Genomic DNA, 16,016 nt, shown 5'->3' with positions numbered 1-16,016 from the left:
TGGGATGTGTGAAAGTTTGTTTCTCCATATCTTTTACTGCACAAGATGTGGCTACATTTCTCAACTTGTGGTTTGCTAAAGATTTGCAGTAACATTCTGCAACTGTACTGCATATATAATATAACTTCGGGTTTTTGTATTTTAAAATAGTCTCGTTTTAATGTTTAAATGCATAAACATTTCCCGCTCTAATACATTATAAAATCACTGAAAATATGTATTTCTTACAGAATGAGGCATAAATGCGATTGCAAGAATGCTTTTAAAGCAATGGTGCATCCAAGTATATGGTTGGTGTCATGGCCTTAAATGTACTTAGCAAGCCATAGGGTTGCAGCATAATGATCTTTGACGATATTATACGATGTTAACTTTCACCAGTCAACAAATCAATTTGAATCAATGTTCACGAAATTACGATTATCGCGGTGTTCGTTTCTTATAATCTTGTAATGATGCCGGTTGTAGTTGCTGGCGAAACGTCGTACTCGGATTGTAAATGTTGTGGATTTGCTCCCCAACACACCGGTGTGTTGCACTAGTAACGAATTGACATGTTCTGTTTACGTGGCAAACCTTACTAATTGGCTGTGTCGGGTGGTGGCGGGTTTAACGACACATTTATATTTACGCGATCTAACCCCAAAAAACGTGTATTATTAACTTGTAATTGTATTTCAGACTTTTACAGTATTTTTTGGTGCTTGCTGTACTATGCATGTCAAGATTACTTAAGAGTCCCTTAACTCCAGTTCACTCAATATCAGCCTGCCATAAACCTTGTAATCACTGCAACTTTACAATCTGTAAGACTTATAACACAGCCTGTCAGACAAAATTAATAAATAAGTGTATGACCAATGCAAACGATTATAATTGCTTTGTCATTTAACCTGGAAAATATTTAACAAATGATTAGCTGGATATTGATATGTTTACACCCTCAGTTATTCCATTTGCTTTTGCATATTTGTTCAAAATTTTAAATATAGAATATATTATGAAGTATAAAATGAGCAAAAACAACCTTTAAAAAAAGTACGTTTGTCAAAGAATTTGTATCGTACCATTTATCATATCGCCATATTGTGGCAACTCAACTAGCCGTGCAATATCGGAAAGAGATTTTACTTTTATTATTTAAATGTACAACAACTCACCTGAACAATGATTGGAATTGTATCCAAATAAAACAAATTCATAGCAGATCCATGTGGACAAAAAAGGTCAAGGTTGTCATTCCTAGTTTGGAATAAAATCCCAATAATGCTCTCCTTTTAATCTTTATTGAGGGATTTACTTTCAGGAAGCTGTGTGAAGGCTGCTGGCCTCTGGTTCCTCCCTCGGTGGAGGGTTGCTCCCTGGGGAGCTGCTGCCTCCAGACCCCTCCTCCGTCCCTTGAGAGTCGGTGCTCCCCATCTCTTCTCCTCGTGCCGCGGCTCCCTGGGTCCGCGACCCCACCCCCTCCATATCCTCCCTGTGACGCGTACTCGGGGCTGGCACTCGGCCGCCTAGAATTAATTTCCTCGTCTCCTCGTGTTCACTCCTACAAACGTCAGTGGGAGGCTCCCCGCACGGACACGCAGCCACCCAAAATCCGACGCCGCTACTCTCCCGGGGCCGCGCACCAATCGTACGCGCAGAACGTGGGGTAAGGGGTTAAAGGGCAGTGACGTCACTCGCACGCGCCGCCGCCGCAGGTGCGCAATGGAAAGGGCCCACAGGGCTCCGGGGTGGTTTATTCGGGATGGGCTTTAGGACGGGTATCATTCAGGGGCTGCTGCCACACGCTCACAACGAGCCACACGCATGGGCGAGCGCAAACACGTGGGCAAATACGCACTCGCACGCAAACACAGGGTACAACGACGCAGGAACCCCGGTCGGGCGCGCACACAACGGCCGCCTCAACAGAGTTACCCGCGCGCAAATCTCCGTGCCACGACGAGCGGAATCACACCACCATGCGCTCTTCCCAAACTCGCAGAAACCACACGACAAGGTTATTGATCACTAACAGTTTATTCTCGGCGAGTCCGAGGCTAAATATTACGTAGCCCGGAGTCAATATTAGTAGAATAACTAACCTATTCCCGACGGTCTGAGACCCAATTTGTCACGTCTATTTCGAATTAACCTCCCTAGGCTTTTACGCTTAAATCCCAACTCTCTCTCGTACTCACGGTTCGCCTCGGATGCGCAGGTCGTCGAGGAGAGACGAGGCTGCACGAGGTTCTTGCTGGGAGCGGGGCCTGGCCGCGCTGAGACTCGTCACACGGACGACCCAGTGGCCGGCAAGCTGACTGCTCTGATGGCTGACTTGAGGAGAACGCGAACTGCCCATCGTCGCTCTCCTCTCCCATTTTATCCTTCTCTACATCAAAGAATCCCTTGGCTAACCCGCGATCCTTCACGGCCATTGGCGCGCCCCCTTTCGGTGCCCTCAGCGCCGTCCGCTTGCCTCTTTACACATCAAAGGGGCCGCTGCTGGGCCGTTGCCATTGGCCGTGGTGTGCAAGCATACTTTTCCAGCCAACCAGATGTTTCACCTGGTGCTCGTGTGGACCTTCAGGACCCTAACCTGCCAGCCAATCAGACGCCTACCCGGCTTATCCTGCCTCCTGTGTGCTCTTAGCCCATCGTTCGTGGCACCGTCCACCTCCTACCTGCCGTGCTCTTGTGTATCCTAACCGCGGTGACTGAGTAGCCTCGTCGTGACCATGCAATTGCACGTCAATTCACGGCTCCGTGGTGTAATTCAACCTGGGGGAAGTCGGGCAATTCCCTGGCCCCAGGAAACCGTGGGGGATGTCCCTACGAGGAGGGCCCCTGGGTGTAAACCTGGAGGCCAGGTGACTTCCCCACGAGGTCCTACGTGGGGGTGTGTTGTGTGTGTGTTGTGTGTGTGTTGTGTGTGGTGTGTGTTGTGTGTGTGTGTAGTGTGTGTTGTGTGTGCTCATTTGGGGGGTGGTGAGGGAGAAGCAGCGTCGGCCCGGACGTTTTCTCGTGGTGGCGTCGCAGGTACGGCTCAGGTACGGCTCCGACGGAGCGGCTTGGCTGCTGTGGTACCACAGCTGCTTTGGCCATAATCTGACAATTTTATTTAAACAATGTACACGTACAGTCCTTTTGTGAAAGCACTGCTCGATGAGAACCTCCTCTCGCACACCATGCAGGTTATGACTATTATTTCGCCTTCATGTTCAGTGAGGGTTGGTGAACACAGGGAGAATAAAAGTAGGAGCATTTTAATGTAATAAAACAATGAATGTGGCTGCATTGGCCTTTGCTACCCACAACATAGCCCAACACCCTATAAGGATTTTCTGTGCACCGATCCAAGTACTATCCCGACTCAACCCTGCTTAGCTTTTGAGATCTAATAAGATTGTATTGCAGATTATTTGGACATAGGCACATTTAAACAATTATATACAATATTCTAAAATAGTACAGCTGCTATGGCTAACAATATATATGTAGAGTTGTACATTGTAGTAAGAGGTGGATTACGATCAAATGTTTTTCTTAGATAAACCGAAAAAAATCATCCGTTATTGCAACAGTAGCTTTTGATTGTCGCACAATGGCACTCAAACGTTGTTTTTACACAATTGTTTCCAGTAAGGAAACAACTTGTTATGAAAGCTAAGAAAAGGAAATCTTTGCGATGTCCAAACTGTCTGATGCAGACCACTGATTAGATGTTGGCTCATGCCATATGTGCTTTATAAGAAAAAGACAGCCCCTGGGTATAACTGCTCTGGGTTCTCACCTGGGCTTGAGTGCAGACACCATCATGGCTCTTTCTCATGCGCTGCTGCTATTGCCGCTGCTGGTGGTGACTGGGCTCTGTGTGCTCGTGTCCGCCGATCAATATTGTCCCTCCTGCAGACGCGTTTGCTGCAGGAATGGTTCAAATTACTACTGCTGTTACAATGAAAAGGCAAGACAAGCTTGATTTGAACATTCGGTTTTTTGCACATTACTTGATTTTTTATCAAAATGCCACCGATATGGAGAAAATCTTGGCAGCAAAACAAGTGTTTTGTACTCAATGATTTTACATGCTGCTAAACCTTTTAAATCACATTGTAGTTAGTCCGTATCTATTTCAGAAGATAATTGTTTCAAAAGATCTCTCACACCTAGTATTAATGAATAAAAATGCAAATTTTGTCGCAAAAATAATGCCTTATTTCGAGAAACCGTATCCTGTTTTTTGAGGAGGAAGTTAAGTTCTATTAGGAGCTGCAATTTTTGATGTTGAACAGTATCAGCACTATTTTTTTCACAGAGCAAAGATTTTGTAGATCAGTTCTCTAATCTTTTTCACTTTGTGACTACAACATCGAACCACACGTATTCCAATGTGCCATTGTATGACACTAATAATTGCTCTCAATGATTCATAATTATATTGGCTCTGCATTGAAGATGAATGCATAATAACCGATGTGATTCGTGTGAGTGGCCGCAGGCTGAGAATGGTGGGGGTCTGCGTGTGAGAGTGGTGTCAGTGATGCCAGCACAGGCCAGCTGCTCGGGTTCTGACTGCTCATCCGATGGAGAATCTTCCTTCCCCAAGGTGTGAGAATCGGCTGGGAGAGACCCTACAAGCCCTTCCACTCGCCAAGCTTAGCGTGGCGAGTGGACACCAATGTCCTTCCCCCTGCACCTCTGATTGGCACAGTTGGCTACGTACGGTGCTCAAGAAGTTCAACACACATATAACCCTGAAGACACGATGGAAATTCCATTGTATTTGTTAGCAATGTACATTGTCGTATTTTTACAAACTGCATTTATGAGAATTGCATATTTAACAGCAGTTTCCAATGAAGGAAAATCATGTTATAAATTGACGTTCACGACCTCATGTTCAAAATACAGTCCACTGTATTCGGAAAATTGCCCTAAATTATGTAGAGCACGGAGATTAAAATGAATAGCAAAATAATTTAGGTTTCAGGAAATATTAAATTATTTGAATGTTGAAGTAGAAAATGGGTTTGTGTTAACCATAATGGTGTATAATTAAGGGTGTTGATGTATTCTTGCGAGTGTTGACACGGTGATGATGGCCTGCCCAGGGCTCATGCTGTAGCGACGGACAATCGTGCTGTGGCGAAGGATTCACCTGCAACAACTTAGTAGGAGTCAACCTTTGCCTCCCCAAAGACATCTTTAAGGACCCAGGTGAGAGGTTAAATGTATTCACTGTTGTCACACCAATTCTCACAATGCTAGTGATTGTAATTCGTGTGCGTTTTTAGTGGCCGCGTTGACAGTTTTGTGATATTTGAAATCGTCCTCATTTGAGCGTCGTCCGTCCTAACTCACAGACCCAAACAAATCCAATTATAATAATGAGTTTCATGATTAATCTTTGTTTTTTTCGGTAAAGTCACATATAAATAAGAAATAATAAAATAACATAATAGCTTACGACGTTTCGGTTGCAACACAAGCAGCCATCATCAGGTACAGAAGAGCTAAATTTACGAGAGAGGGGAAACACATAACCCCAGATGTATACACAGACACCCAAGTAGGGGGAACTAACACCGACACAATAGGGGACACAGAGAGAGAAGCATACCAAACAGACAGAGTTTAGCAAAATTTGGAAACCATATAAAGCAACACAGACGGTCGGTCAAAACACAATTAACGCGTAGCCTGGATGATTACGTTATTTCAAAGATTGCTAAATTGCAAGCTTCGAACCAAGTTTAAACCGCCTCTACGGGGAGGTATAAGGTCTGTATCTTTGTGTCTGTCTTTGTGTTGTCTTGTGATGTCTGTGTGTTGTCTCTGCTTGTGTATCTGCCTTTGTGTCTGTGCTTGGATTTGTTTCATGATTATTTTTGTTTTTCACTCCCCAGTGCTCGACGACCTGAGCCGTGAGCAGCAGGATGGTTGCACGGACAACAGCGAATGCCCTGACGGGAGCGAGTGTCAGGGCGCGAGTGGCGACCTTAAGGGGCAGTGCGTGAACTCAGCCGCCCTCATCCCCTGGTTGAAGAAGGAGGCTGCGCTCTCAGGCCCTGTTGGAGACAACCTCGTGCACTGTGGAGGAGGCCAGTACTGCAGGCGTTGGCAGACCTGCTGTCGGAGCCGTTGTGGCATGTGGGGCTGCTGCAACGGGAGGAGGGTAAGTAACCAACACCCAACCGTGTCCCAGCACTTCAACACAACTACACTCAGCGTGGATTTTCAGTTGACGAATAGCATTATGGTTGGAAGCTTACACCCTCCTCCAGACAACTTTATCACGCTCAACATTTTCTCTGTCATTTACGAACAAATGAATGGTGAGCCACATTTTTAGTTGCTGGAAATTATTCAGCACATTTAATTTTTCTCACCTGGGTTGGAAAGTACAATACAATTACACAAATACTATTTATACGTGCTTCGTGCATAATATTATTAAGTCCGCCATTGATCTTTGCAGAGAAAATGTGTGTGTGTAAACAGCACTGTGGAGACAAAGGCAGCCTAACATGGCACTGGCCATGCAAACCGCCTCTGTGCCTTGCCAGCGTTAATAGATGCTAGCTAACACCTATGAAAGACTGTTTTGGGAAAACTCACCATTGATCTTTGTCGGGTAACAATGGTGTATGGACAACTATATCGTAAAATGAACGCCTGTTAGAGTATGTGAACACGATTATGTTTGAGACACATGCAGTAAGGTGTCATGCAGCTCACTCTCCCACACCACCCTGCCTTGTGCCATACCATCCTTTGAAGATGTTCACAAACAGAAATTCCTCACTCTGAGGTGGTGTGTTTATGTGTGCACGTGGTTGCAGGATGACGAGTAATTTTGTGTGCCCTGACAGGCAACGTGCTGCTCTGATGGGATTCACTGCTGTCCTTCGATGACCCGGTGCCTCGTTCCATATCGTCTGTGTAGCAGGTCCAGCGAGGCCTTGTCTGGTGTGGCAGGTAGGATTTCCATCTTTTGAAACTTTATTTGGTCTTATTTCCACGATTTTATCCCGATTGTGCGGTAGGCATCATGTCGTGACATGAAGAATCCATCCATTCACATATTTCACAGAGCAGTTCAAACGTACAAGGTAGATAATGGCCCACTGAAGTGGATATCACAGAGCTACTTGAGATCGCTTCAAGTAACGTGGTCTGCAAAGTAGAGGGAGCAGCACTTTGTCACATGCTCTCCCATATGATAGTCGTGTCTGTCTCATGAAAGATAAACGTATTTCTTGTATTCAAAGAGAAAGAATGTATCTAAATTAAGTGGAGAACTTGATTTAATGTGATGTTTGTCTTGTGCAGTCATTGGTTACTAGCCCGAGATGCTGAACTCAGCCTGAAAAGGAAATTTATTCACAGGCTGTCTGGAAATGAATCCAGGATCACAGTACTGGCAGCTCAGAACTCCATTCTTTTTAAATTCACTTATTATGTTCAAGTAAGATACTCTAAAATGTTTGTGAATATTTTGTAAAAGTAGAGTAATTGTCGTGAGAATATTACTGTGTTATTTTATTTTATCAATTTATTATTTTATTCTCATTCTACGTGACTTTACCGAAAGAACCAAAGAAGGAGAGTAATTGTTTTACCAACTATAATCTTACGTGAAAGAACAGAACCACCGGAATCAGAATGTAACAGTCTGACATGAACTTTGTGATCTTTTTTTTCACCTTGACCTTTTTCAAAATTCTCCTTTTTCCCAGTGCTCGACTACCTGAGCCGTGAGCAGCAGGACGGCTGTGCGGACAACAGCGAATGCCCTGACGGGAGCGAGTGTCAGGGCGCGAGTGGCGACTTTAAGGGGCAGTGCGTGAACTCAGCAGCCCTCATCCCCTGGTTGAAGAAGGAGGCGGCGCTCTCAGGGCCTGTTGGAGACAACCTCGTGCACTGTGGAGGAGGCCAGTACTGCAGGCGTTGGCAGACCTGCTGTCGGAGCCGTTGTGGCATGTGGGGCTGCTGCAACGGGAGGAAGGTAAGTAACCAACACCCAACCGTGTCCCAGCACTTCAACACAACTACACTCAGCGTGGATTTTCAGTTGACGAATAGCATTATGGTTGGAAGCTTACACCCTCCTCCAGACAACTTTATCACTCTCAACATTTTCTCTGTCATTTACGAACAAATGAATGGTGATCCACATTTTTAGTTGCTGGAAATTATTCAGCACATTTAATTTTTCTCATCTGGGTTGGAAAGTACAATACAATTACACAAATACTATTTCTACGTGCTTCGAGCATAATATTATTTACTCCGCCATTGATCTTTGGAGAGAAAATGTGTGTGTGTTAACAGCACTGTAGAGACAAAGGCAGCCTAACATGGCACTGGCCATGCAAACCGCCTCTGTGCCTTGCCAGCGTTAATAGACGCTAGCTAACACTTATGAAAGACTGTTTTGGGAAAACTACACCGTTGATCTTTGTAGGGTAACAATGGTGTATGGACAACTATATGGTAAAATGAACGCCTGTTAGAGTATGTGAACACGATTATGTTTGCGACACATGCAGTAAGGTGTCATGCTGCTCACTGTCCCACACCACCCTGCCTTGTGCCATACCATCCTTTGAAGATGTTCACAAACAGAAATTCCTCACTCTGAGGTGGTGTGTTTATGTGTGCACGTGGTTGCAGGATGACGAGTAATTTTGTGTGCCCTGACAGGCAACGTGCTGCTCTGATGGGATTCACTGCTGTCCTTCGATGACCCGGTGCCTCGTTCCATATCGTCTGTGTAGCAGGTCCAGCGAGGCCTTGTCTGGTGTGGCAGGTAGGATTTCCATCTTTTGAAACTTTATTTGGTCTTATTTCCACGATTTTATCCCGATTGTGCGGTAGGCATCATGTCGTGGCATGAAGAATCCATTCAGATATTTCACAGAGCAGTTCAAACGTACAAGGTAGATAATGGCCCACTGAAGTGGATATCACAGAGCTACTTGAGATCGCTTCAAGTAACATGGTCTGCAAAGTAGAGGGAGCAGCACTTTGTCACATGCTCTCCCATATGATAGTCGTGTTTGTCTCATGAAAGATAAACCTATTTCTTGTATTCAAAGAGCTAGAATGTATCTAAATTAAGTGGAGAACTTGATTTAATGTGATGTTTGTCTTGTGCAGTCATTGGTTACTAGCCCGAGATGCTGAACTCAGCCTGAAAAGGAAATTTATTCACAGGCTGTCTGGAAATGAATCCAGGATCACAGTACTGGCAGCTCAGAACTCCATTCTTTTTAAATTCACTTATTATGTTCAAGTAAGATACTCTAAAATGTTTGTGAATATTTTGTGAAAGTAGAGTAATTGTTTTACCAACTATAATCTTATGTGAAAAAACAGAACCACCGGAATCAGAATGTAAAAGTCTGACATGAACTTTGTGATCTTTTTTTTCACCTTGACCTTTTTCAAAATTCTCCTTTTTCCCAGTGCTCGACTACCTGAGCCGTGAGCAGCAGGACGGCTGTGCGGACAACAGCGAATGCCCTGACGGGAGCGAGTGTCAGGGCGCGAGTGGCGACCTTAAGGGGCAGTGCGTGAACTCAGCCGCGCTCATCCCCTGGTTGAAGAAGGAGGCGGCGCTCTCAGGGCCTGTTGGAGACAACGTCGTGCACTGTGGAGGAGGCCAGTACTGCAGGCGTTGGCAGACCTGCTGTCGGAGCCGTCGTGGCATGTGGGGCTGCTGCAACGGGAGGAGGGTAAGTAACCAACACCCAACCGTGCCCAGCACTTCAACACAACTACACTCAGCGTGGATTTTCAGTTGACGAATAGCATTATGGTTGGAAGCTTACACCCTCCTCCAGACAACTTTATCACTCTCAACATTTTCTCTGTCATTTACGAACAAATGAATGGTGATCCACATTTTTAGTTGCTGGAAATTATTCAGCACATTTAATTTTTCTCATCTGGGTTGGAAAGTACAATACAATTACACAAATACTATTTCTACGTGCTTCGAGCATAATATTATTTACTCCGCCATTGATCTTTGGAGAGAAAATGTGTGTGTGTGTAAACAGCACTGTGGAGACAAAGGCAGCCTAACATGGCACTGGCCATGCAAACCGCCTCTGTGCCTTGCCAGCGTTAATAGACGCTAGCTAACACTTATGAAAGACTGTTTTGGGAAAACTACACCGTTGATCTTTGTAGGGTAACAATGGTGTATGGACAACTATATCGTAAAATGAACGCCTGTTAGAGTATGTGAACACGATTATGTTTGCGACACATGCAGTAAGGTGTCATGCTGCTCACTGTCCCACACCACCCTGCCTTGTGCCATACCATCCTTTGAAGATGTTCACAAACAGAAATTCCTCACTCTGAGGTGGTGTGTTTATGTGTGCACGTGGTTGCAGGATGACGAGTAATTTTGTGTGCCCTGACAGGCAACGTGCTGCTCTGATGGGATTCACTGCTGTCCTTCGATGACCCGGTGCCTCGTTCCATATCGTCTGTGCAGCAGGTCCAGCGAGGCCTTGTCTGGTGTGGCAGGTAGGATTTCCATCTTTTGAAACTTTATTTGGTCTTATTTCCACGATTTTATCCCGATTGTGCGGTAGGCATCATGTCGTGACATGAAGAATCCATCCATTTAGATATTTCACAGAGCAGTTCAAACGTACAAGGTAGATAATGGCCCACTGAAGTGGATATCACAGAGCTACTTGAGATCGCTTCAAGTAACGTGGTCTGCAAAGTAGAGGGAGCAGCACTTTGTCACATGCTCTCCCATATGATAGTCGTGTCTGTCTCATGAAAGATAAACCTATTTCTTGTATTCAAAGAGAAAGAATGTATCTAAATTAAGTGGAGAACTTGATTTAATGTGATGTTTGTCTTGTGCAGTCATTTGGTTACTAGCCCGAGATTCTGAACTCAGCCTGAAAAGGAAATTTATTCACAGGCTGTCTGGAAATGAATCTAGGATCACAGTACTGGCAGCTCAGAACTCCATTCTTTTTAAATTCACTTATTATGTTCAAGTAAGATACTCTAAAATGTTTGTGAATATTTTATGAAAGTAGAGTAATTGTTTTACCAACTATAATCTTACGTGAAAGAACAGAACCACCGGAATCAGAGTGTAACAGTCTGACATGAACTTTGTGATCTTTTTTTTCACCTTGACCTTTTTCAAAATTCTCCTTTTTCCCAGTGCTCGACTACCTGAGCCGTGAGCAGCAGGACGGCTGTGCGGAGAACAGCGAATGCCCTGACGGGAGCGAGTGTCAGGGCGCGAGTGGCGACCTTAAGGGGCAGTGCGTGAACTCAGCCGCCCTCATCCCCTGGTTGAAGAAGGAGGCGGCGCTCTCAGGGCCTGTTGGAGACAACCTCGTGCACTGTGGAGGAGGCCAGTACTGCAGGCGTTGGCAGACCTGCTGTCGGAGCCGTTGTGGCATGTGGGGCTGCTGCAACGGGAGGAGGGTAAGTAACCAACACCCAACCGTGTCCCAGCACTTCAACACAACTACACTCAGCGTGCATTTTCAGTTGACGAATAGCATTATGGTTGGAAGCTTACACCCTCCTCCAGACAACTTTATCACTCTCAATATTTTCTCTGTCATTTACGAACAAATGAATGGTGATCCACATTTTTAGTTGCTGGAAATTATTCAGCACATTTAATTTTTCTCATCTGGGTTGGAAAGTACAATACAATTACACAAATACTATTTATACGTGCTTCGTGCATAATATTATTAACTCCGCCATTGATATTTGCAGAGAAAATGTGTGTGTAAACAGCACTGTGGAGACAAAGGCAGCCTAACATGGCACTGGCCATGCAAACCGCCTCTGTGCCTTGCCAGCGTTAATAGATGCTAGCTAACACTTATGAAAGACTGTTTTGGGAAAACTCACCATTGATCTTTGTCGGGTAACAATGGTGTATGGACAACTATATCGTAAAATGAACGCCTGTTAGAGTATGTGAACACGATTATGTTTGAGACACATGCAGTAAGGTGTCATGCAGCTCACTCTCCCACACCACCCTGCCTTGTGCCATACCATCCTTTGAAGATGTTCACAAACAGAAATTCCTCACTCTGAGGTGGTGTGTTTATGTGTGCACGTGGTTGCAGGATGACGAGTAATTTTGTGTGCCCTGACAGGCAACGTGCTGCTCTGATGGGATTCACTGCTGTCCTTCGATGACCCGGTGCCTCGTTCCATATCGTCTGTGTAGCAGGTCCAGCGAGGCCTTGTCTGGTGTGGCAGGTAGGATTTCCATCTTTTGAAACTTTATTTGGTCTTATTTCCACGATTTTATCCCGATTGTGCGGTAGGCATCATGTCGTGACATGAAGAATCCATCCATTTAGATATTTCACAGAGCAGTTCAAACGTACAAGGTAGATAATGGCCCACTGAAGTGGATATCACAGAGCTACTTGAGATCGCTTCAAGTAACGTGGTCTGCAAAGTAGAGGGAGCAGCACTTTGTCACATGCTCTCCCATATGATAGTCGTGTCTGTCTCATGAAAGATAAACCTATTTCTTGTATTCAAAGAGCTAGAATGTATCTAAATTAAGTGGAGAACTTGATTTAATGTGATGTTTGTCTTGTGCAGTCATTGGTTACTAGCCCGAGATGCTGAACTCAGCCTGAAAAGGAAATTTATTCACAGGCTGTCTGGAAATGAATCTAGGATCACAGTACTGGCAGCTCAGAACTCCATTCTTTTTAAATTCACTTATTATGTTCAAGTAAGATACTCTAAAATGTTTGTGAATATTTTGTGAAAGTAGAGTAATTGTTTTACCAACTATAATCTTACGTGAAAAAACAGAACCACCGGAATCAGAATGTAAAAGTCTGACATGAACTTTGTGATCTTTTTTTTCACCTTGACCTTTTTCAAAATTCTCCTTTTTCCCAGTGCTCGACTACCTGAGCCGTGAGCAGCAGGACGGCTGTGCGGACAACAGCGAATGCCCTGACGGGAGCGAGTGTCAGGGCGCGAGTGGCGACCTTAAGGGGCAGTGCGTGAACTCAGCCGCCCTCATCCCCTGGTTGAAGAAGGAGGCGGCGCTCTCAGGGCCTGTTGGAGACAACGTCGTGCACTGTGGAGGAGGCCAGTACTGCAGGCGTTGGCAGACCTGCTGTCGGAGCCGTTGTGGCATGTGGGGCTGCTGCAACGGGAGGAGGGTAAGTAACCAACACCCAACCGTGCCCAGCACTTCAACACAACTACACTCAGCGTGGATTTTCAGTTGACGAATAGCATTATGGTTGGAAGCTTACACCCTCCTCCAGACAACTTTATCACTCTCAACATTTTCTCTGTCATTTACGAACAAATGAATGGTGATCCACATTTTTAGTTGCTGGAAATTATTCAGCACATTTAATTTTTCTCATCTGGGTTGGAAAGTACAATACAATTACACAAATACTATTTCTACGTGCTTCGTGCATAATATTATTAACTCCGCCATTGATATTTGCAGAGAATATGTGTGTGTGTAAACAGCACTGTGGAGACAAAGGAGCCTAACATGGCACTGGCCATGCAAACCGCCTCTGTGCCTTGCCAGCGTTAATAGATGCTAGCTAACACTTATGAAAGACTGTTTTGGGAAAACTATACCATTGATCTGTCGGGTAACAATGGTGTATGGACAACTATATCGTAAAATGAACGCCTGTTAGAGTATGTGAACACGATTATGTTTGCGACACATGCAGTAAGGTGTCATGCTGCTCACTGTCCCACACCACCCTGCCTTGTGCCATACCATCCTTTGAAGATGTTCACAAACAGAAATTCCTCACTCTGAGGTGGTGTGTTTATGTGTGCACGTGGTTGCAGGATGACGAGTAATTTTGTGTGCCCTGACAGGCAACGTGCTGCTCTGATGGGATTCACTGCTGTCCTTCGATGACCCGGTGCCTCGTTCCATATCGTCTGTGCAGCAGGTCCAGCGAGGCCTTGTCTGGTCTGCAGGTTCTATGAAGGATGCATGGCACATGCCACCTACTGCACAATGCACATAACATGCATTCTACATATTAAGTATGGCAAATAATTATATTGCATTCATATTGCGCCTTAAATGCCTCAGCAACTCAAAGCACCTAATTTCACATCTGATTTCAAACGTGGCAGCGGTCGCTTTGTGGCACCAGTTAAGGAGTGGGTATTAGAATCAGAATCTTTATTCATTTTTGAGAAATACGGTGAGTTATGAAGCTCCTCATCACATGTCCAGTCTGAGCGGGTCAGAAAGTTACAACAAGAAGCAATGCAAAACAAGCAATGCAAAGTGTAAGAAAGGTAAGAAAAACACAAAAAATAAATAAATGATAGCTCAACCAACAGGCTTAACACGTGGAAATTTATAGCAGCCAAATAACGCAAGTCTGCTTGTAGGTGGAAATGATTGCCTCAATGAAGTACATAATTGAGTGCATAATATGCTGGTAAACTTGCGAAAATGGGAAATATTGACCATAAATCGATACAATGGTCTATTCATTTCCATTGACGTCAGGGGATCTTCTACACCCCCCACGAAGCAGACGGAATGTATTTATGTTTAATGCACACGCGGTATTAACAAGCCTCGTTTGCCAGATTAAAATTGCAAACCTCTGCAACTAGTGGCGAACGCGCTACTGCTGGGGCTGTATCGCCGCGCAATAAATTTTGCCATGCTGCAACAAGGCAAAGCGGCACAGTGATCTATTAAATGCTGTGCTGTCTTTTTTTAACAAACACATAAATGGCATCAATGATGTTCACAGGCTTCAAGTATAGTTGAGCACCCTCTGCATGCAGTTCAGTTCATTGTTGAGCACCTCGTTTTAAGTAACATCTCACCGAACGTCTTCAGTTCGCAGAAGAGCATTGTCAAATATCTAATTTGCTGTTTTCTACCACGAGATTTTCTGATACATTGTAATCTCGTGAATGCAGAGCGACATAAACCCCAAACACCTCACAATCCTCTCATCCCATGACATTCACAGCAATGCAAACACAGTCACAGAAGCGCATAATACTAGCTTATGACACCTTCTAACATATGGGTGAAGCTTTTTACGTGATCTCTATTTTAAAGACGAATCGGCATGTAATTGTGTTCGTGTGATTATTTTGCTTGCGATATTCATGATTTAATAAAGTTGATTTTTGAAACACATTTCTTTGAAAACAGTGAATGTCACGATAGACAACTGTGCTTCTCAACAGATTTATAAATTGTTGCTTCAATAAAATTGTATTCACAACGTTCTTTATCCTCTGGTACTTTTATATGTTTTGCGAAACAATCTTAATATGAGAGTATTATCATGTTGCTTTTTCAAAGGTGAACGATTATAATAAAAACGTAAGGAATCATCCTTTCATTAAATCAAGATAGTGGTATATTCATGAGCACTATGTAAATAACATATTTGCTGCGAATCGCAACACTATACGTGAATATCTCTGGGATCTCTTTCAAGAAATCTTGGCATAAATACAATTTATATTCTTTTGCATCTATCGGTAAAGCCACGTAGATAGAAAAAATAATAAATTTACATCTTGGATTTAGAGCAAACTTACCAAATCCACATGAGATCTGCCAAAATGGCTCCAACTAATCAAGGACTGTTCCCACCTCCGATTATCACAGTTGCCTACGTACAGTACGAAAGAAATCCAACATGCATACATATGTAATGGGTTCCGGAGACACTTCGTATAGGCAACTTCTTTATTACAATACAGCACTCCAACAGTCGTCATACACTGTTACAGCCTCGGGACACAGCCTACTCCACGCGTGCCGTGACACTGGCTTCGCTCTCGGCTCCTCCGCTAGGATCACCCTAGGGGAGGCTACCCTGACCCCACTCAGCCAAGGTGCGGGTCTAGACTCTGGGACTCCCACCACTGGCCCAGAGCCCCACCACTGGCCCAGAGTCCCACCACTGGCCCAGTCTCACCACTGGCCCAGAGTCCCACCACTGGCCCAGAGT

General features: G+C 44.5%; 1 protein-coding gene across 2 annotated transcripts; it reads left to right on the top strand.

The window, feature by feature from the left end:
- LOC116940525 (progranulin-like) lies at positions 1-15,278 on the top strand. 2 transcript variants are annotated; one of them, XM_032950455.2, is made up of 13 exons: positions 1-3,946; positions 4,481-4,588; positions 5,094-5,199; positions 5,889-6,157; positions 6,855-6,960; positions 7,722-7,990; positions 8,689-8,794; positions 9,454-9,722; positions 10,422-10,527; positions 11,192-11,460; positions 12,156-12,261; positions 12,925-13,193; positions 13,888-15,278. In XM_032950455.2, exons 1-13 carry the CDS (start codon positions 3,722-3,724, stop codon positions 13,999-14,001), a joined length of 2,322 nt encoding a protein of 773 aa, XP_032806346.1. In that variant the 5' UTR covers positions 1-3,721; the 3' UTR covers positions 14,002-15,278. The 2 variants fall into 2 exon arrangements, with proteins under 2 accessions (XP_032806346.1, XP_032806348.1); XM_032950457.2 differs by lacking the exons at positions 5,889-6,157; positions 6,855-6,960.
- The last annotated feature ends 738 nt before the right edge of the window (positions 15,279-16,016 follow it).

This window comes from Petromyzon marinus, chromosome 9 (assembly GCF_048934315.1).
Source record: "Petromyzon marinus isolate PM22_M1 ecotype Great Lakes invasive population chromosome 9, UKy_Petmar_22M1.pri1.0, whole genome shotgun sequence".
NCBI lineage: Eukaryota > Metazoa > Chordata > Hyperoartia > Petromyzontiformes > Petromyzontidae > Petromyzon > Petromyzon marinus.
This window is presented reverse-complemented; position numbering and strand designations above follow the sequence as displayed.